Raw genomic sequence first — 21,833 nt, 5'->3', positions numbered from 1 at the left:
ACAAAACACTCAGCGTTTGGAATTTTGTAAGTTATGAATATACATTTTGTTTTATATTTTCTACCTTCAAATGGAATAATGTGAATGAATGAATGGAAAACAATCAAATCATTCAAACTCATTTCGGTAAAAGTTTTTTTCTACAAACAAGTTTTTTCGTATGTACCCACTAGAACTTGAATGGAGATCTCCCTAAGTGAGGAATAAAAGAGTACTCCCCTTGACCTGATTTCGGATCAATAAGAGAGATTTGTGGCCTTTTTACTCCCTTATTACTCGTTTAAGAGTCAATAGGGACATCTCCTAAGCTAGCAATTAAAGAATGCTCCCTGAGGCATGATTTGGGAGCAATAAGCGAGATTAGTCGGTTTTGCACTCCTGTATTACTCACTTAGGAGTATAATGGGAGATCTCCCAAGTGAGCAATAAAAGTATCCTCCGGGATACATGATTTCGGAGGTATAAGCGAGATTTGTCGGTTTTGTACTCCGTTATTACTCGCTTAGGAGCAAAAATCGATGTCTCCTAAGCGAGCAATCCAGGAGTATCCTTTTTGATTGATAGGAGAGCTATACGCACCTTCTTCAACATAATTTTGTGTTTTTGGAAAATGTATGAAGAAAGCAAAACAGATAACTGATGTGTACATTCATACTTACATACATATGTATTTCTTATTGAAAATTTAAATCAGGAAACAATCAAATTAATTGGAGAGCAAATCTTTAGAGCCGCTGGTATGTATGTATTATTTAACTCAAAATATATTTCAGATTACGGGGCCAGCAATTAAGGCGTCTAAGTTCTAGCGTTGCAATCTTGTCCCGACCAGAAAATTTATTGGGTACAGCCGGAAATATTTCAAGGCGTGAATCGTTTGGTCCACTCCCGGGTGAATACAAGTTAAATAACTTTTCCAGGAAATCATCCTCGCCACACTTATCTTGTGGATTATATAAAAGTATATATGTATGTATGTATAATGTTTGAGTTTGTCATTACTGTTCGATATCCGTTTTCTAATTTTAGTTAATAATGTAATAATACTTATTTATGTTTTTTTTCTGTTTTTGTAATAATCAGCTTAAATCTTGTATTTATGTGCATAAGTATGTATATATGTATATGATTAAAAAATTAAATAAATGAATTGCGTAAAAAGCAAAATATTTTTAGCTTATGTAAAATGCTCGTTATGGAGCAATGTGGGAGTAGTCTTCCATTACTCCATGAGGAGGAATTCGGGAGTATAGAGGCGTTCTTTTATTACTCGTACAGGAGGCTTCCGGGATGACTCTTATGGGAGTACTCCCTTACTACTCGTTAGGGAGGAATGTGGGATGTTTTCTATGTGCACTCCCTTGTTGTCTTTTTGGGAGGTTTCTGGGAGGTAACTAAGGGAGTACTCTCGTATTGCTCCATTAGGAGGTTTGTGGGATGATAATTCTGTGTGTGCTCCCCGATTGCTCGTTTAGGAGGTAAAAGGCATTACTCCCCCTCCTAGGACATCCAATGTTAAAGGGAGTACGATTGCTCGGTGAGTACTCCCTTGGGAGCATACGAATACTCCCCATTGCTCCCTATGCTTCTGTGTATAAGCATGTAATTTTGTATACTCCCTTTAACATTGTATGTCCTAGGAGGGGAAGTAATCCCTTTTACCTCCTAATCGAGCGATCGGGGAGCACACACAGAAATATCATCCCACAAACTTCCTAAGGGAGCAATACGGGGGTACTCCCATAAAATCCTCCCCTATCCATCCCAAAAAGACAACAAGGGAGTGCACATAGAGAAACATCCCACATTCCTCCCGAACGATCAATAAGGGAGTGCTCCCATGAGAGGCATCCCGAAAGCCTCCTGTACGAGTAATAAAAGAGCTCTTCATTGCCTCACATATTAGCTAAAAGATTTTGCTATTTACGCAATCCATTTACTTAATTCTCTAATAATCTCATGCATGTATACAATATCAAAAGATCTTAACAGATACCTATAAGTACGAGATCAGACAAAACATACATAAATAATACTTATTACATTTTTGATTAATATTGGAATTCGAATGCGGGTAAATGCATTCAAAGTAAAACAGAACGATAATAAAACGATGAGATAACTACATGATTTCCTGGTGTCAGGGCTGCTTGGGTGTTCAGGAGCTCACGCAAATAGGGAGAGTGTATAAAACTTTCTTGTTTTAACCACGATAAATGTGAAGGTTACTTTGCCCATCTGATAGCTATGTCCCCCAGTAAAAGCTCTGGACCGGCATTATATGAACGTTAAAACCAGGTGGTCATACGTAAATGCTGATACTAATTTGCTAATCTGAAAAGTATTTAGCGGTATAGAACACAACATTTAATCAATTTAAACAGAAGTTTGCAATACATACCGACGGACCTTCATTTAACTGTGTGCTATCGACATTCAATTATTGCATCCTCCTTTTATTGTTTCTGTATGAAATATTTTCTGTAGTTTTCCTTATGATAAATTTTTCCAATAATACGCAATTTCTTTTGAACGAGGTGCCTATAGCTCCCCTATCAATCAAAAGGAAAACTCCAGGATTACTCTCTTAGGAGACATCGCTTTTTGCTCCTAAGCGAGTAATAACGGAGAACAAAATCGACAAATTTCAGTTATCGCTCCGTAATCAAGCCTCAGGGAGTATTCTTTTATTGCTCACTTGGGAGATCTCCCGTTTCGCTCCTAAACGAGTAATAAAGGAGTAAAAAATCGACAAAAATCGTTTATTGCTCCAAAATCATGGCATACATACATATGTATGTTGTACATATGTGCATAGAAAAAATATTTTTGTATATTCATACAATAAATTGTCATTTATTTCAATTCAATTTATTTTCACTTTGTTTGAATATTGTAATGTCGACACAAATATCAGAACCATGCAAGGTACATTGAACAGGTAGTATCAGTAGAGCAGCTGATTTGATTTATTTTCAAATTATTTGGTCTCGAAAATGTCAAATATTTTTAATTTTTTCTCACAAAAATTCTGAATTGTTAAAATCCATTTGCATGTGAAACCTTTTTCCATACAAAACAAGCGATTGAATAGCAGCTTTTGCAACGTTCGCCCAACTCAGCAGCACAACCGCTGATTACTGGCCCTTGTAAAGGATGGATCAATGCTTCGAGAAGCAAACAAATTTACTAGGAAGGAAAGTTGCAACAATTTTTATTTTTTCCAATTTCAATTTTTTATTTTTTATAATTTTTTGTATTTCACATGGCACGCTTTGATTTAGAAGAAAAAATTCAGAACAGTTTTTGACACTTTCGATACCAGAAGCAACAACAAAATACACGCAAATGTTGTTTTTGCTCTACTGATACTACCTGTTTAATGTGCCTTGGAACCATGATTAAATAATAAAAGGTTTGCTCAAAAAACAGTTTTCTCGCTCCCTCATGACAAAATCGGCTCCCTTAGCAAGGCACTGTGTGTGGGTTCGTGTGTGTGTGCAAAGCTTTTGTAAGGGAGTTAAGGGAGTGTCAAAACTCGAATGTCAATAATGAGCAAACCTTTAATTATTGAATCATGTATCAGAACAGCTATTCACTCAAATTCAAAAAAATTTGAAGCCAGAATCATTCATCCGTTTTGCATATGAATAATTCATTAGCCGTTTTGAATGCATTCATGCAGCCCTCTAGTGTAAACCCAGCACTAGTCGCGACCTCTAAACGATTTTTTTAAATCTATAAAAATAGGCAAGAATATTTCTCATAAAAAGGATAACAATTAGGGGGTAGGATCTTAAGATTAAAAAAAATCCATGGGCACTCTACTAATAACATTATTTCCAATATTTTCATTTTTAGGGATTTGTCTAAAATGGAGGATGGTATAGCCGAAAAGGACGTTATGTTTGTCCACTATATTGTGGCCTTCATTGGTTCGCTAGTATTAGCCTTTTACAAAGGTTGGTTGCTAGCTTTAGTCTGTCTTAGCAGTTTGCCAGTTACATTCATAGCATTGGGCGTTGTGTCGATCGTAAGTATCTAAGGATTCTGATAACATCAAAAGAAATACTTACACAGTATTCCCCACCAAATTTACCCTTGGTGAATTGAGTTCCCCGCTTATTTGAATCACCTGATCACTAAACAAAAATATATCATACAAAATCATAAGATAAATAGGCAATCATGTTTTCTTTACATCACTTTTATGGCTAAACTATACTTCTAAGGTATAAATAAATATATATCATTAGAAAGGTATTTTGATGCCGATGTGCAGACAATTTTTCAAACTTCAAATAAGTTTAACATAAAGCAAAGAAATCAATTCAAAAGTCGCACCTATACTAATGCCGTACATGTACATGGTTGGGGCGGAAATGCCTTCTAAATGTATGATTTAATATTGATACTGAAAGGCAGGATGAACGAACGTCATTCAAAGTTGAATTAAGATGTGTTGGTATATGAAAAAAAGGGACACGAATGACATTTTTGGCCAGAAATAAAAACAGTGTGAAAATACCTTTCTACTGAGATCCTATAAGCCTAAATCAGAATAGTTTTGGCCCAGTTATTCAAGTTTTTCGTAAAACAATCTTTGAAAAAAGTAAAAAAACAGCACAAAAATCTCATTATTACGATTCCGTTGAAAAGATTTTTAAATATTTTTATGCAAATTGTTTTAGCTTAATCTGGTTTGTCATCTGAGGGGACTTCTTTCAAAAATTTCCTTAAGAAACTATTTTTATTCATAAAAAAACTCCATTTTTGTAACTGAAATGTTAATATTTTTCCGAAATATTTTGGTGGGGGTCTTAACAAATAATAGATTTAGTAATCCCGGCGGTAAAACCGCAACTTTTTTTGGTGATGCAGTCTACTGTACATACATATGTCGGTAAATTCTCAAAATATCCTTTTTTGGCTTTTTGTTTCGCTAGACGACCTCAAAGTTATCGAAACAAGAACTGAATATCTATGCTAAAGCTGGAAATATTGCAGAGGAGGCACTGAGTGCCATTCGCACTGTGAAAACTTTTGAAGGCGAGTACAAGGAAGCCAATGCCTACAAAACACAAATAGTTGATGCCCGGAAGATAAATATCAAGCGAAATATGTTTGCTGGAATTGGGTTTGGTATGCTATGGTTCTTCATTTATGCTTCCTATGCTTTGGCTTTCTGGTTTGGCGTTGGCTTAGTCTTAAAGAAATACGCTGGCATTGAAGGATACGAAAGTTACGATCCTGGAACTATGATAACGGTATGTGTAATAAATAAGGTCAATTTAGGTGTGTGTCCATTTGGTATATATTTAGTTTTTAAATAATCTTTGGCGTAGGTATTTTTTTCAGTAATGATGGGTTCTATGAATATTGGCATGGCCTCGCCATATATCGAAGCTTTTGGCATTGCAAAAGGTGCGTGCGCAAAAGTATTTAAAATTATCGAACAAGTGCCGACAATCAACCCGATCGAACCGAGGGGCAAAAATTTGAATCAATCTCTGGTACACATTGAACTACGGAACGTCAGTTTCAAATACCCATCTAGAGACGAAGTACAAATTCTGGATAAACTCAACTTGAAGATACATCGTGGTCAAACGATAGCATTAGTTGGGTCATCGGGTTGTGGAAAATCAACGATTATTCAACTCGTTCAACGTTTTTACGATCCGCAAGAAGGCAACGTATACTTTAATGATGTCGATTTGAAAGACATAAATATTACTTGGCTAAGGGAGCGCATAGGTGTCGTCGGGCAGGAACCAGTGCTATTTGGAACAACCATATATGAAAATATTCGCTTTGGCAGAGAGGATGCCACGAGAGAGATGATCATAGCGGCAGCCACAGCTGCAAATGCGCATATTTTTATAAATAAGTTGCCAAAAGTAAGTATTACTAGATATATTTAATCGACTACACTTAAGCTTAAATTCACTATGAATGCATCTTTTCCAGGGACTTGATACTTTGGTTGGTGAACGTGGCGCTCAATTGTCTGGTGGGCAAAAGCAACGTATCGCTATCGCACGTGCATTAGTGAGAGATCCCGAAATACTTTTATTAGACGAAGCAACCTCCGCCTTGGACACAGCTAGTGAAGCGAAAGTACAGGCGGCTCTTGAGAAGGTACTTCTAATACTTTCAAAACCAATTTGGAAAATTTTAAAACATTTCTCCCATCCAGGCGAGTAAAGGTCGTACCACAATCATTGTTGCCCATCGGTTATCGACAATCCGACGTGCTGACCGGATCGTGGTCATTAATAAAGGTGAAGTGGTCGAGAGTGGCACACATGCCGAATTGATGGACCTGAAATCCCACTATTATAATTTGGTTACAACGCAACTGGGAGACGAGCCCTTAACTGCTGAAGTACAAAATGTTGAAAAATCGCCAAATTTCTTCGGCACGAAGGACGAGGATGAGGAGCTTATTGACATTAAGCTTGAGGAGGAAACTTTACTTCAAGAATCCGATGAAGAGTCCTCACTATGGCCTATTATAAAAAAGAATAAACCGGAATGGCCACAATTGTTGTGCGGAGTAATATCATCGGCTATAATGGGCTTTGCTATGCCTATTTTTGCTGTGCTTTTTGGAGAAATTCTTGACATTTTAGCAGTTCAAGACGACCCAGAATATGTTCGCGAAAACACGAATAAATACAGTTTATACTTTTTAGTAACTGGTGTCATCACTGGTTTTGCAACATTTTTTCAGGTAAATATTACATACGTTATATCCATATGTATGTATGTATGTCTATATGTATATCTACATTATGGAGGTAATAAAAAATGTATTGTCGGAATTTAAATGCTCTCACCCCCTAGGATGATTCTATACCGAAAAAATATACCCATTTCTTATTTTGGAAAAAAAAGATTTACAGCGTTCAAAGTTTTCCATGTATTTTATATGGGAGAAAAACAAATTTTCGAGGAATTTTTGATAATCAATATTTTTTTATCCGAAAACTCTGTTTGTCCTCAGGAGACTTGAAATAATAATGCCCAATGGTTTATTTAACCATTTTTATAACTTTCATGAGCATGAAATGGTATTATAACTTTGGTGCGATGTTTGTAAGTACCAGAATAAGAAGAGATAGACCTGTAGCGGCAACACTGAAAGGCCGATAAGTTTTATCGGTTTGACTACAGTGTATGATCGCTAACTTATTCATTGGTTGAAAAATTCAGTTGTACTTTTTGTCAGTTTAAAAGCATACAGCATAGGTCTAGTTTTTGTACTGCTTTTGAATTAAACTATTTAATAAATAAAGTAACTTGATTCAAACACTACAAAGTGGTGACCCCGTCGAAATTAAAGATGCACACGGAAGGAGACGGAGAAATTTTCGCATCTTTGCAAGGCACAATCATGGAATTGAACAAGCGATTGGAGCGTTTAGAACTGGGTGTGTCAAAACCAGTTATTCGCGCTACAAACCGTCAGCGTAGCTATTCGCCTCGTGCGCGCTCTCGTAGTGTAAGATCACCATCGGGCGAGTTGTGCTGGTATCATCGCAGATTCGGTGCCCGTGCCACCAGGTGCAATTCACCTTGTAATTTTCGACCTGAAGCGCAGGAAAACTAGTTGGCCCGTCCTTTCCGGCGACTAATCAAAGGATAGGGCCTGACGCATGTCGCCTGTTCATTAAGGACAGACTTTCAAAACTTTCTTTTTTGGTGGATACCGGAGCAGAAATATCTGTGGTGCCACGCAACAGTAACGACAATTCTCAAGCTTCATTAGTAAAGTTAGCAGCAGCAAACAACACTCATATAAATACGTACGGACAGAAACAACTCACCGTGGATCTAGGCCTGCAAAAAAACTTTACATGGATATTCACCATCGCTGACGTGACGCATCCTATATTGGGAGCAGATTTTTTAAAGCATTTCGGCATGCTTGTCGACGTAAGAGACAAGGCGTTGGTTCGCAATGGGTCAGACCTACGTAGCGCGTGTAGAATGTCCCGCCAACATCAAAATATAACGACGATTAAATCTACCAGCGTGTTTCACGACCTTGTGATCCGATATGCTGATCTGTTGAAGGAGCCGGCGCGACGTAAAGGGACTGAAACACAGATATGCCACTTCATTGAGACAAAGGGACCGCCAGTGTCACAAAAGGTGCGTAGGCTACCACCGGAAAAGCTGGCAGTAGCGAAAAGAGAATTTAATAATCTCTTGGATAGCGGCATATGCGTTCGGTCAAAAAGTCAATGGAGCAGTCCTTTGCACCTAGTAAAGAAAGCGGACGGCAGTTGGCGTCCTTGCGGCGACTACAGGCGACTGAACTCTAAGACGATCCCGGATAAATACCCAATCCGTCACATACAGGACTTTGCTAGCGATCTAGCTGAAAAGAAAATTTTTTCTGTTATCGACTGCAAAAAAGCATACCACCAAATACCGGTGCATCCAGCAGACGTGCCCAAGACCGCAATCAGTACACCATTCGGACTATTTGAGTTCCGATATATGACGTTTGGCTTGCGCAATGCGGCCCAGACGTTTCAGCGATTTATGGACGACACGCTTAGAGATCTGCCTTTCGTTTTTCCCTATTTGGACGACACATTGGTAGCATCAACGTCAGTTGAGGAGCATGTAGGGCACCTGCAAAAACTCTTTGACCGATATCGCGAGAAGGGATTGGTGATCAACCTGGACAAATGTCAGCTCGGTTTGCCAGAAGTGAAATTTTTGGGGCATTCAGTGTCAGCAAGTGGTATTAAGCCACTACCAATCCGCGTGGAAACTTTAATCGCTCGAGCAAAGCCTAAAATGGCACACGAGCTAAGAAGTTTTTTAGGCGCTGTTAACTTTTATCGGCGTTTTCTACCACATGCGGCCGAGATTGAGACACCCCTACAGAAGATATTGGGGCCTTGCAAAAAGCGCGACAGATCTTTTGTTAAACTGGACGCCGGAAGCTTCTGCGGCTTTTGAAAAGTTAAAACACCAATTAGCTAATGCAGCTTTGCTAGCGTTCCCTATTAAAGATGCAGAGCTGGCACTCATGACCGACGCGTCGGATAAGGCAATGGGAGCGGTGCTCCAACAACGAATGCAAGGTGATTGGCAGCCGTTGGGATTTTTCTCAAGAAAATTCAGCAAGACGGAACAGCGATATAGTACTTATGATCGCGAATTATTGGCGATCTACTCCGCTGTGAAGTATTTCCGCTATTTTTTGGAAGGCACGCAATTTACCATTTATACTGACCACAAGCCGTTGGTTCACGCGTTTCAGCAAAAGTGGGAAAGGCTTTCCCCTCGGCAGACACGACAGCTAGATTTTATTAGCCAATTTACGGTTAAAATAGTGCATGTTCTGGGCGAGAAAAATATAGTTGCAGACATGTTATCACGCATGGAGGGAATTGATAACTCATCGATAAACTATGCGGCACTTCGAGACGAACAGTCAAGTTGCGGGGAGCTTAAAAATTTGATGGAGTCAAATTCGACCTCGTTGCAGTTAAGCAAGCACAGGCTGCAGAACTCTGACATAGATATAGTCTGCGACACCTCCACCGGTAGGCTCCGGCCCTACGTAACCAAATCATTGCGTAAGGTGATATTTGAGGCCCTACATGGGCTTGCTCACCCGGGCGTCAAAACTTCCATCAAGCTAATTGCAAGCAAATTCGTGTGGAAGGGCATGAACTCCGATATACGGGCGTTGGTGAAGAGTTGTCAGCAATGTCAGCGGTGTAAAGTTACCCGCCATACACGTAGCGAGCTGCAAACATTTTCAGTACCTGATAAACGATTCGAGCATATAAACATAGATTTAGTAGGTCCATTTCCGCAATCAAATGGCTACATCTATTGTCTCACCTGCATCGACCGTTACTCTAGGTGGGTGGAAGCTATTCCGCTGCCCAATATTACAGCGGAGACAGTGGCTAAAGCTCTGTTTAGCGGTTGGATATGCAGGTTCGGGGTTCCTAAATACATAACCACCGATCAAGGACGGCAATTTGAAAGCGATTTGTTTAATGAGATGGCTCGGCTTCTCGGTATTAAACATCTGCGGACCACAGCTTACCATCCGCAAGCTAATGGTTTAGTCGAGAGATGGCACAGAGTATTTAAGACCGCGTTGCGTTGTCACGCTGGGAACCATGATTGGACGGATCAGATCCCTGTGGTGCTGATGGGTCTGAGGTCGGCCGTGAAGGAAGATTTAGGAGCATCCACGGCGGAACTGGTCTACGGTCAGGCGATGAAACTACCGGGCGAATTTTTTTTCGAAGCGGACACTCCGCGCATTGGCGAACACGAGTTTCTTCAAAAGTTGCACGTATACTTCGAAAAAATGCGCCCTATTGCAACGTCAACTCATGGTAGTAAGGTGGTTTACGTGCCCAAGGATTTACGGGTCTGCAAATATGTTTTCCTTCGGGATGACACTGTGAGGACACCATTGAAAGCTCCATACGAAGGTCCTTTTAAGGTGCTGGAGCGTCACCCGAAAACATTTACAATTCTCGTTAAAGCCAAACCTGTCACGGTGACCATCGATAGGTTGAAGCCAGCGTATGTTCCTAACGAGGAGATAGCAATGTTCAAGAGAGCCAGTAAGAAAAATCAGCGCGTACGTTTTTGGGATGAGTGCCTAATCGAGGAAGATGCCTCTAAGGAGGGGGATGGTGTAGCGGCAACACTGAAAGGCCGATAAGTTTTATCGGTTTGACTACAGTGTATGATCGCTAACTTATTCATTGGTTGAAAAATTCAGTTGTACTTTTTGTCAGTTTAAAAGCATACAGCATAGGTCTAGTTTTTGTACTGCTTTTGAATTAAACTATTTAATAAATAAAGTAACTTGATTCAAACACTACAGACCCATTAAAATACCTATATGTTCAGAGTGTCGAGCTGAATCGATTTAGCCATGTCCGTCAGTTTGTATGCAATCTAGTCTCTCAGTTTTCGAGATATCCGGATGGCATTTATGCAGCTAGGAGCACGAATTTCGCACCGTTTTCACTCATTATTAACAGAATACTTACAGTAATAGCCCCCATACAACTGATTGTTCAGATATGAGATTTTTTATTATAACTCCTACATTTATGTAGCTAGGAACATGAAATTTCGCACTGTTATCATCCATTATTAACATAATCCTTACCGTGATCGGGTCACTATTACATATAGCTCCCATACAACTCATTGTTCAGATATGCGATTTTTTGTTATAACTCCTCCATTTAGCTGTCAACATGAAATTTCGCACTATTTTCACCCATTATCAAAAGAATACTTACAGTGAAAATGACGAAGATCGCTATAAACTATAGCCTCCATTCAACTGAGATCAAATATGAGATTTTTTTATAACTACTCCATTTATGCATCTGGAAGCATGAAATTTCGCACTATTTTCACTCATCATCAACTGTAAGTTTACAGTAAAATTAACAAAGATCGGGTCACTATAACCTATTTAGTGCCTCCATACAACTGATTGTTCAAATATGGAGTTTTACTGTAAAACTCCTTTATTTGGACAGCTAAAACCGATAACTTTCGTAAGCTAGTTTATTAATAATAATAAAAAGTCTATCGAGAAAATCGTCAAAATCTATACTGTATAAGCTTTATCTCACTGATTGTTTAGATACCAGTTTTTGGGATATATCTCCTTTATGTAGGAAACTAAACCCATTAAATTGTTTTACCGGTTTACATACCGATCATACAGCAGTGAAAATCACTTAGATTGGTGCTATATAAGGTATTCTTCCATACCTCTGATTATTTAGATATGATTTTGTATATCGTCGTTTAAAGTACAAAACCGCGTATCAAGATAATGCAAAACCGCGTATGTGAGGTTGCATATATTATTTTATAGAGAGTAAAAACACTCATATTTCAAAATGGTTCTGTTTTTTGCAATTGCATTTCTGACTAGTATATTTCAGAACGAATGGGTAAGGATTGAGCCAAGGGCTTGTGTGAGCAAATCCAATTTTTGACAGCAAATGTCAGTTACGCAGTTTTGCAGAATGACGATACGCGGTTTTGTACTTTAAACGACGATATGTAACTCCTCTATCTATGTATGCTGTGAATATATAATTTTTTTTCAAATGCAGTAATCGGTTAAATTAAAAATTTTCAGATGTTCATGTCCAAAAATCAACGCAATTTTTTAGATATTTCAAACTTGCACCTTGTTATACTAAAATTAGTTGGGCTATAAAACTACATACTTAGAATTTCTCTAGAAAATCTGAATAAGAAGTTGCAAATTAGTATGCAAATTTATTGAATTTTCCTGAGTTTTGCACAAAGTTTAGAGATTTTGTTTTTATGTTTTTTGGTGAAGTACGAACTATATTTTTATTAAAAAATATTGAAAATAAATTAGAATAAAAAACTTTGCATATATTGCGAAAAATTCTCTGTGCCAATACTTTTGTCCGGCACTGTATGTATTGAGAAAGTCACATTTACAGATGAAAATACATATCGTGTAAGAACAGCTTTACCATAAAATGAATGCGTGTTATGAATTTCAACTTCGACTCAATTTTTATCAAAAGAATTTTCCATCATACAGGTACACAGCTCACATTTAAAATTTGAACGAAATCGGTTAATAAAAACGATTTTTATAAATAACTTTACTCCAGCACTAAATACCTATCGAGTTTTCTAGTAGCATGTAATAGGACCATATATGCATGTAAGATAACCTCCACTGAATAGAGAGTTTTAAACTTTTATTTGGCTTCTGTAGCTCTAATAAAATCCCACCATATTAATTTTTCTTTAATATCTGTAAGGTACAGAGATCGGCCTGTTACAATTTTGTTATAAGTATAGATATAGATTTTATTTATTTTATCAATTTAATACAATAAAATTTTTCAAACAGATGGCAAAAATATTTTCGGCAGTAAAATTTCCTAAACCTGTTCAGTTTGATACCCATATTGCAATAGGGTGAAAATTTTTGTACTGGACCTCGGATTTCAGTCAAGTTCGAATTTTTGCGTGAAAATTTGTGGGTAGAGAGGTTTATAGATGTGAAAGGGATTCTGAGATTTGTTTTGAAAAATTTTAATTTTTAAAGTTTTTAAAAGCAAGTATATTTTTAAGCAATCTTTTTTTCAAAACTCATTTTCGCTTAAAGTATTTGACGAAAGTTGATGATTTTTTTTTGTAAGCGTAGTAATGTCACTGAGCTTTAAACAAAAAAATATTTTTATAATTTAGAAAAAGAATACAAATTTTTAATTCAAACATTATAAATATTCAAGTTGCATTAAAAATATGTTCTCATTGAGTTTTTTCCATTTCGTTTATATTTTCGAAAACTGCATTTATTGAAGAAAATATTTGTAAAAAAAAAATTGTATGTTAAGCTTGGTAAATACGTGTTAAAATAATCTGATCAAGTCATGTTTTTGGAGTTCACACGCAACTGTATGGTTCTAGCGCCATCAGTCAACCATAAGTATGTAAATTTTTTGTCTAATATTTTTTTTTTGTGATTGTTCAAGTGTTCAACATGGCACAGTGGTACAACCCCATATAATTTTTTTGAAAAATGGAAGAAGTCGGCGTATAACCTCAGTGTTCCGTGTGCAACATTTATGGAGACAAGTAAAAAAAAAACAAAAAAAAACAACGAAAAATTGGCGTAATCGATTTATTTTAAAGCATACCTCCCATATAAACCTAACATGAAAATCGTCTTAAAAATGCAATAAAAAGTGCACTGATGCATAAATAACTCCGAAATTTTGCCCATATGTTTGTAATAATCAGGGAACGGATTTTATGGAAATTGCCTTTTTTCTGCTAAAGTGATAGAGTATATTTGATTAAGAATGACCACGATTTAGATTTCCCTGATTCCATACAATATATACAATTTAAATGGGCGCCACTTGTAGCAACTCACGTCGAGCGCACGTTTAGTATATTTAAGGCTTTTCTTCGCGAACATCTAATAAAAATGCTGCCAGAAAACTTCAAAATGCACCTTGTGGTTCAATGTTACTACAGCTATAGAGATTAAAGTTTTGCGAGTTAAAAACTCGAATGGGGAAAATAGCCAAATATTCAAAGTACGAATTTTTGATATAATGGCTGCATTTCTTTATTCATTCTGAACGTTTGGAATAAACTTTTTTGTTTACTTATTCTTTAGAACGTTCCTGATGATATGTAAACGTATATTTCAATGGCATTCTGTTTATTCTGGTTGTGAAATGGGTTTATCCGGAATGTATAAAGAAACGCAGCCAATGAAACTATGTAGTTCATGGTTTTTCTCTTTTTACTTGTAAAATAAACATTTCTAAAATAACTGTATTTTTTGATTATTTTTCGGTTTTTGTCTTTATTTATTACCTTATTTTGCTTTCTAGGGCCTTTTCCTGCTTTTTTTTTTTTTTTTGTAGGTTTTTAGGTCCTAAAAATCCGTTCCCTGGTAATAATGTTGTGTGTGAACTCCAAAAAAAATTGAACTAATGGGATTATTTTAGCACATTCCTCCGATGCAAAACTTAACCTAAAAATGCCTTAAAATTACCATAAATGCCATCATTATTATATGCGGTTACGTTGAAAGTCGGTAATATGAGCCAATTGTTAGTTGCTTCTGTACGCACTTTCTAGTGAACACGATGCGCGCATAGGCGGTGAGCGTGCATAGTTCACGATCACGGTTGCCGTTTCCAATTTCTTTTTCGGTCCAAAAAAGGGACCGAATGGTAAAAAATTTACCAATTTCTATAAGGCCCTGTCTCCACAGGAAAACACTGATGTCGTGATAACCATGTCACAAAATATATTTCCAATGGAGACCGCCTATTTCTCATGGGCTGCATTATATGTCAGCGCTTATTGTTTGACATCTGTTGAATTCGATAGCTTGACAGCCATATTGGATTATTTATGATTACGTTTTAGGAAATTATTCAGCAAGCTTTTTAAAGATTTAAATATTTTTAAACACCGAAATTGAGAGAATGTTGTCTGGTGCGTCATGCGGCAAATGCTTATTTCAAGATATCAAAGTGCCCACCCACAAAAACTTGCAATCATATTGCTCGTCAAAATGACAGTTGGTAGGCCATCGGTGATTGCCTGTCGAGTTCTGCGGTAACATCGAGAAATCGAATGGAGTTTGTTGCTCTTTATCAAGAAAATATACCAATTCAGTTTTTATTACGATTTTTACATATTGCATATAAAGTGCATTACAATCGTATATTAAATATATTTTAAAGTAACATTTTTAATATTTTCCCATAAGGATAAATTGAGTATAATGAGAAAATAAAGAACACACTTTCAGGTACACACATGTACCTTCAAGTTTCCAAACCAATGCTGGATTTCCACTAGGTATTAAATAGCATAAATGACAAATGACAAAGTCGGGCATTAACAAATAACCGTGTCATTACATAAAACTTTTTTACATTATTTTATTTGTTATTTTAATGCCTAGAGGAAGTTCGGCATATATACATTAATTCAAAGGAACATTTAAATTGAAATTACCATGTAACCGCGGAATTTTTTGAAGCGTGCTTTGACAGGTGATTAGCGACGCCATATTTGAAGATCAGTGGCTTAATCAAACTTTTAGCAGGTGTTCCAGAAATTCATTAATTAAATAGAAAAAATTAAAAACTATTGCATGAAGTAAAAGGGTGATAATAAGCTAACCAAAGCATTGTGAAATGCAGCATTTTAAAAAGCATTGGACCAATGGACCAAACGAAAAAAATGGGCCAAATTTGGTCCATTTGGACCAAAACGGCAACCGTGTTCACGATGCGTGCGCGCTGTGACAAATGTTGCTGTTAGTCAGAAAAGATCTAACATTTTTTTTTTTTAATATTTTCTTCAATAAATTCAGTTTTCGAAAATATGAACGAAATGGAAAAAACTCATTGAGAACATATTTTTAATGCAACTTGAATATTTATGTTTGAATTAAAAAAAATTTCTAAATTATAAAAATATTTGTTTTTTAAAGCTCTAATGTCACTACGCTTACAAGAGAATTTCGTAAACTTTCGTCAAATACTTAAAGAGAAAATTAGTTTTGAAAAAAATATTACTTAAAAATATATTTGCTTATAAAAACTTTAAAAATTAAAATTAAAAAAAAAAAATCTCAGAATCCCTTTCACATCTATAAACCTCTCTACCCACAAATTTTCACGCAAAAATTCGAGCTTGACTGAAATCCGAGGTCCAGTTGAGAAATTTTCACCCAATATTCAATTTATCTTATAAATTAAATTAAATTAAAATTTTCACACAGGTGGCAACTCTAAAAAAAATATATTTGTATTTTTGTAACCCTTCTTAAGCCTCTTTCTTTTGACGTCCGTACTGCAATATTCACTTTTTATCAATATACTTAATCTGCAATTTTCCAACAGGCGGTAACTCTCAATTTTTTTTTCTGTCTATATTTTAAGTTAGACATCTAGCAATACATGGAAACTGCATTCAAATCCATGCATTCTTTTTCGAGTGATGCGAGTGCAAACATACAGACAAAAATTCTAAAAATGGTTGTTTTTGCTTCTGGTGCTCTACTAAAGACCCCCCACATTAATTTTTCTTTAATATATATAATGTACAGACATCGACCGGCTACAATTTTATTATATGTAGAGATTATACATGCATACATATGTATTTAAATGGTAAAAATTAAAAAATAACCCACTGGGAAAATAGGTAAGCACCTTGCGAGGTAAGCCATGTTTTCTTTCAGTTTTTAGTACCAAAATTGTCATCATGGCCAATGTCATCTACTAGTAAAGGGCAAAATGAACACCTCCGAAGACACATTACGTTGTCAGTTGCAAAATAACGTGCAGCCGAAATTATTTCCAAGCACCGAACTACTCCGAGCGACTGCTCTGCATTACACGTAACTTACTTTGTAAAGCGACTCAGAAGTATGTTTGATAGCAAATGTACATTCTAAATTCCTACTTACATAAGGCGGCCATGCCTTTGTAAAAGTAAGGGACGTTCGGCAGGGAAATGGTAATGACTGCCAGGTGAAGAGTAAGTTGCTAATAAGGTATTATTACGTGCTCCTAATTCCCACTGGGAACATAAATTGCTAAATGTAATTGTTCTTATATATCGCACACCTAGACTAAAGTGAGCTAACTCAAAATTCCTAGAGGTAAATTTAACTGTTTGTGGATCGTACAGATTCAATGCAATTAATACAAAATAAAGGTATAACAGTAGTTTTTTAGTTAATTTATATAATCATGAAGAAAAAAATACTTCCATTATTTGGATGTAAGTGCTATGAATTGATTTACGCCAAAAAAATCTCCAATTTTTTTTGGGTTGATCGCACTTTAGATCTAGGTGTGCGATATGTACATAAATATTTATTTACATTAGTACTACTCGTATCGCAGATATACCTTTTCGGCGTTGCGGGTGAGAAGCTAACGGAACGATTGAGAGGCTTGATGTTTGAAGCGATCCTGAAACAAGAAGTTGCTTGGTTTGATGATAAAGCCAACAGCACGGGCGGTCTTTGCGCGAGACTTTCAGGTGAAGCAGCTGCAGTTCAAGGTGTAAGTACGCAACTTTATAATACCAGTTTTAAAATCAGAAAGAGAAGAGGAGAAACAAAAGGCAGATAAAAGTTTAGGTCTGGAATATTGGTCATTAAAAATAGGATACGGCTAAATTAGTTAGCAAGCCCTATTTCAGAAGAAACAGCACTTTTTATGCTGTCCTCTTTGTACTTTCATTCATTATTTGAAAAGGTATAAATCAGAGATTCCCAAACTTTTTTTCTCGTGAACCCCTTTCAAAAATTTACTGGTTTCGGTGGACATTTCTAAATATTCCCAAAGCTCGTAAAAAAATTAAATGTGAAGATTAGATATAACTATGCAAATTGTCATCGCGGGTAAATTCAAATACTAAACTCGGAGTGGCCAAAATAAAACTAAAATATTTTCTTTGTATTACTTTGAATTTCTATTTATTATTTACAACTTACAATTGATTAATCAACAATGAACAATTCATAACATGATCCCAGGGCCGCCAGACCTATCTCATTTCAAAATTAATGAGTTTTAGTATGTGTGCGATAGGAAGGGTACTTAAAAACTTTAGTTACCTTACCGGTTGCAAAATAATGCAATAGCAGTCCGGTTTACAGGATTTAGTCAGAACTTACAGGAAGTCGTTCCTATTGACATAAAACCTGTAAGTGGGAACACATTTGAGAGAGTAACTGAGCAACTGTTCCTAGTCAGAAGTTACAGGATTTAGTCCGGAGTTTTTTTTCCTGTAAGTTCATGAAAAGTGTCAAACGATCAGCTGATTTGCATGTGCAAGCAAAAACAAACAGCGGTGAAAGCAAAGTACCTTATATTTGTAAAAAAAATGGAATTAAACAACGAAATGTTTGAATATGTATAGATTTTAATAATTATTTAGTGATATTTCAGCTAAATAAGTGTTGTACAAATGACATGTAAACAAACCGACTGACGTTTTTACAGGAAATAGTACTTTTTGCGTTCCTATGCACTTCTGCATCTGTTCTCCTTTTACTCTCATTTGAGAGAGTAAAATTGTAGTTTGACAGTTCCACAGGTTTTAGTCCGAAGATCAAAGGAACAGACTTATTGATTTTTAACAGTATTCTAAAATACACACAATTGAGAGAAATAGAGATTGCGCCAATCGCGGTACCGCTAATCCGCTCTTTGTGATTTTGACAGAATGAGCTGTGTGCGTGACGTCATCTTGGTGCAATTGTTGAATGTGAGCATACGAAAAAACCAAATAACAATTTTAATATCTATGCGTTAATATTTCTGCGTGGTTTTAAACAATTATTGAGACATTAAAAAGCAAAATGAAGTGTGCAGTGGCAAAGTGTAATAATGAAAACAAAAGGAAAGCGTGCTATATAAGTTTTTTTTCCGTTTCCTACGGACGCAAACCTGGCGAAAAAGTGGAAGCAGTTCTGCCGGCGAGGACATGCATTAAACACCAAATGGTACAAAAGTCATCAAATAAAAGCTGTGGAGTCAACAGCTGTGGAGTTTATGGTGATTGGCTACCGTCCACAAATATAAATATTGTGGCGAATACTGCAGCAACGCGAAGCGAACAACGAGAAATGGGCAGAATGTTCGAGGAATGACGTAGAATGTTCCACAAAGAGAAACGTCAGTTGGATGAACACTGCGAACAGCGGGAGAAAGAGAATGAGCGATGAACTTCAGAACGTTCGAGAGTTGCACTCGAGTATGCACTCTGCATGGCTTTTTAAAATAGCAAGTCCATAAATTCACTTTGCTGCACACCTTCCTTTTTGGTCTACATGAAATTGCAAACACTGTTAATACATCCATTTTTTCATGTGCTAAAAATCGTACTTATCTAAAGGGCTACATGTCCAAAATTATTGCTACGTGTTCCTAATTAATCAATCTTTGTATATATATTGATTCCTGCAAAATTGGGGCATGTAATATTAAAATTAACACATTTTTCTGTATTGTTAACATATTTTTATATGCGTTTTGGCATTTCTCTCTCGCAATTGCACCAAGATGACGTCGCGCAAAAATTACGCTCAAAAATCCTCTCTTATTGGCGCAATCTTGTATTCTATCATTCTTGTAAAATACATATAACACTAATTATTCTATAAGTTTCGTTACTTCGAAAATAAGATAGAACTTTAATATTGGAGTATTCTTTTAGTTTTTCAAATATATCACAATTTGTCACTAAATCATAAAACATTTCCAGAATATTCAACAATTTTTATTGAGCTCGAGGCCGTATTTAATGAAAAACTTATTGTGGAAAAGGAACAATAATTTGAAAATTTCTGAGTACAATTTTTTCAAATTAGTGTTGCTTTTCCACAATAAGTTTTTCATTAAAAACGGCATCGAGCTCAATAAAAATTGTTGAACATAATTGTTATAAGGCCATAAAAAAAATAACAAAAACATTTCCAGGATAAATATTCACTCGTATTAAATAATAATAAGGTAGCTAATGACGAAGAGTTTTTTCATATTGATTTTTTCGATGATTTGTTTGTCTTGTTTAACACATTTTTTTATAGTAAACCAGTGACATAATGTTGTAAGGTGCTCATACAATTATTATTAAATTAAATACATATATTTTTCTTAACGTAGATGTGTAATTTAATTAATTAGTTAAACACTTAACAGATAACCTTAAAACAAACGTGAAATGCATTCTAACATAATATTATCATTCTTTTTACCCATACAAAAGTAAAGTCCAATGGCTTTTTAAATTTAGGTTTAACAAAAACAAGTTGTATAACATGAAATTATGAAAGTGTATCATAGAGTTCGAAAATATGCATTTAAAGACCTAAGTCCCTGTCTGCCAATTTCAGCCCACTGTGCGCCATCGAAAAAAAAAGAATAATAATTGCAACGCGCTCCACTGTGACAGTAAACAATCAACAGCTTGCTTCGACGATAACCAGCGAACGTTTGACACTCGACAAATTTTATGATTTTTGACAACAACGTAGTTTTGAAAGTACACTCTAAAAATTTGTTGTTTCAATTTGTATGGGAGATGCCACGCTCCCTTGATATAACGAAACTATTATCAGCCTATAACCAAAAGGTGTCCACAATTTCAAAGAAATCGGTACAGCCGTTTGCGAGATCACCTCTTATAAAAATAGGGAACTTCTCTTTATATATGTAATTGGTATAGATAATAAGTATACGTAAATAGCCAATACCCGTTTGCTTTGCGGCGCCTTAAAACACCTTTCCAATTGTAAAACAATCATTCAATTCTATGTATATCTATAATCAGAAAAAAATGTCCTATATGCTAATCGGTGTTGCCATTTTAGCCCTTTGGTGGCTAAATTTAGCTACCACATAATTTTTTTGGCCACATAAATTTAAAATTGCCCCTGGCCCTTTTTTAGCCCTTTGAGGAATTTATTCATACTTGGCATGAAAAAGTTGTACATGCTTAATTTGATCTAATTTTTTTCATTTATGTGGGAGATAAATTTGTAAACTAAGAAAGACTGATATATATACATATATGTATGGTATGGTCATTAATACTGCAAAAGTGTTAGGGCTGTTAACTTATCTATTAACGATTTAACTATAGTTTAAAATAGATAAGCCCTTAATATGCTTAATTTGTTAAATGGCCCATCAAGTCGATTGACCGTGTATGTTCTTGTGTTGTGATTGTACCAGCATGCTGGTGTAGTGAGTGGTGAAATTAGCTCAATTTTCTAAGTAAAAAGTATTTTGGCGGAAATTTCTTGCACTATATGAGTCAAAGCCGTGTTTGTGGAAGATTAAGTTCACCATATTGCAGTTGTGAATTTAAAAAAAAAACAATAAGGGTATTCATCAAACCTTATAAATGCATTGTAAACCGTATAAACTTATAATTGTGTAAACCTTATAAATTAACTGTCAAAATTTGTATGGAAACTCGTTTACACATTTCTGATAAATTTATCCAGCGATTTCACTGAATAAACTTGATAAACTGAAGACAATGCAACTCTGTCGCAACTCTAGCTATGTTTTCTTAGGCAATAATCGGGATCCGGATACAAATTTTGCACGCAAATTCAACAACGATATGATCCTGATAGAGATCTGGTTCAATTATTATCCCGTCTGTTTGTTTTGTTTCACTGATAATTCGCAAAGTTTGGTAGCCGTGACAAATGAATTCATACACAAACAGACATTCTG

The 21,833-nt window shown here is 35.9% G+C and overlaps 1 protein-coding gene across 1 annotated transcript in view; it reads left to right on the top strand.

The window, feature by feature from the left end:
* Positions 1-21,833, top strand: part of LOC118744826 (ATP-dependent translocase ABCB1) — a 79,147-nt gene that overhangs the window by 17,426 nt on the left and 39,888 nt on the right. The window contains exons 4-9 of the mRNA XM_036478189.1: positions 3,862-4,033; positions 4,947-5,267; positions 5,346-5,900; positions 5,971-6,141; positions 6,200-6,736; positions 17,478-17,639. Of these exons, the coding sequence (XP_036334082.1) occupies positions 3,862-4,033; positions 4,947-5,267; positions 5,346-5,900; positions 5,971-6,141; positions 6,200-6,736; positions 17,478-17,639 (1,918 nt within the window). The remainder of the gene's footprint in view (positions 1-3,861; positions 4,034-4,946; positions 5,268-5,345; positions 5,901-5,970; positions 6,142-6,199; positions 6,737-17,477; positions 17,640-21,833) is intronic.

This window comes from Rhagoletis pomonella, unplaced genomic scaffold (assembly GCF_013731165.1).
Source record: "Rhagoletis pomonella isolate Grant_MI unplaced genomic scaffold, Rhpom_1.0 Rhpom_scaffold_00008, whole genome shotgun sequence".
Taxonomy (NCBI): Eukaryota; Metazoa; Arthropoda; class Insecta; order Diptera; family Tephritidae; genus Rhagoletis; species Rhagoletis pomonella.
The sequence above is the reverse complement of the archived record's forward strand: the minus strand, read 5'-3'. Positions and strand labels throughout refer to the sequence as shown.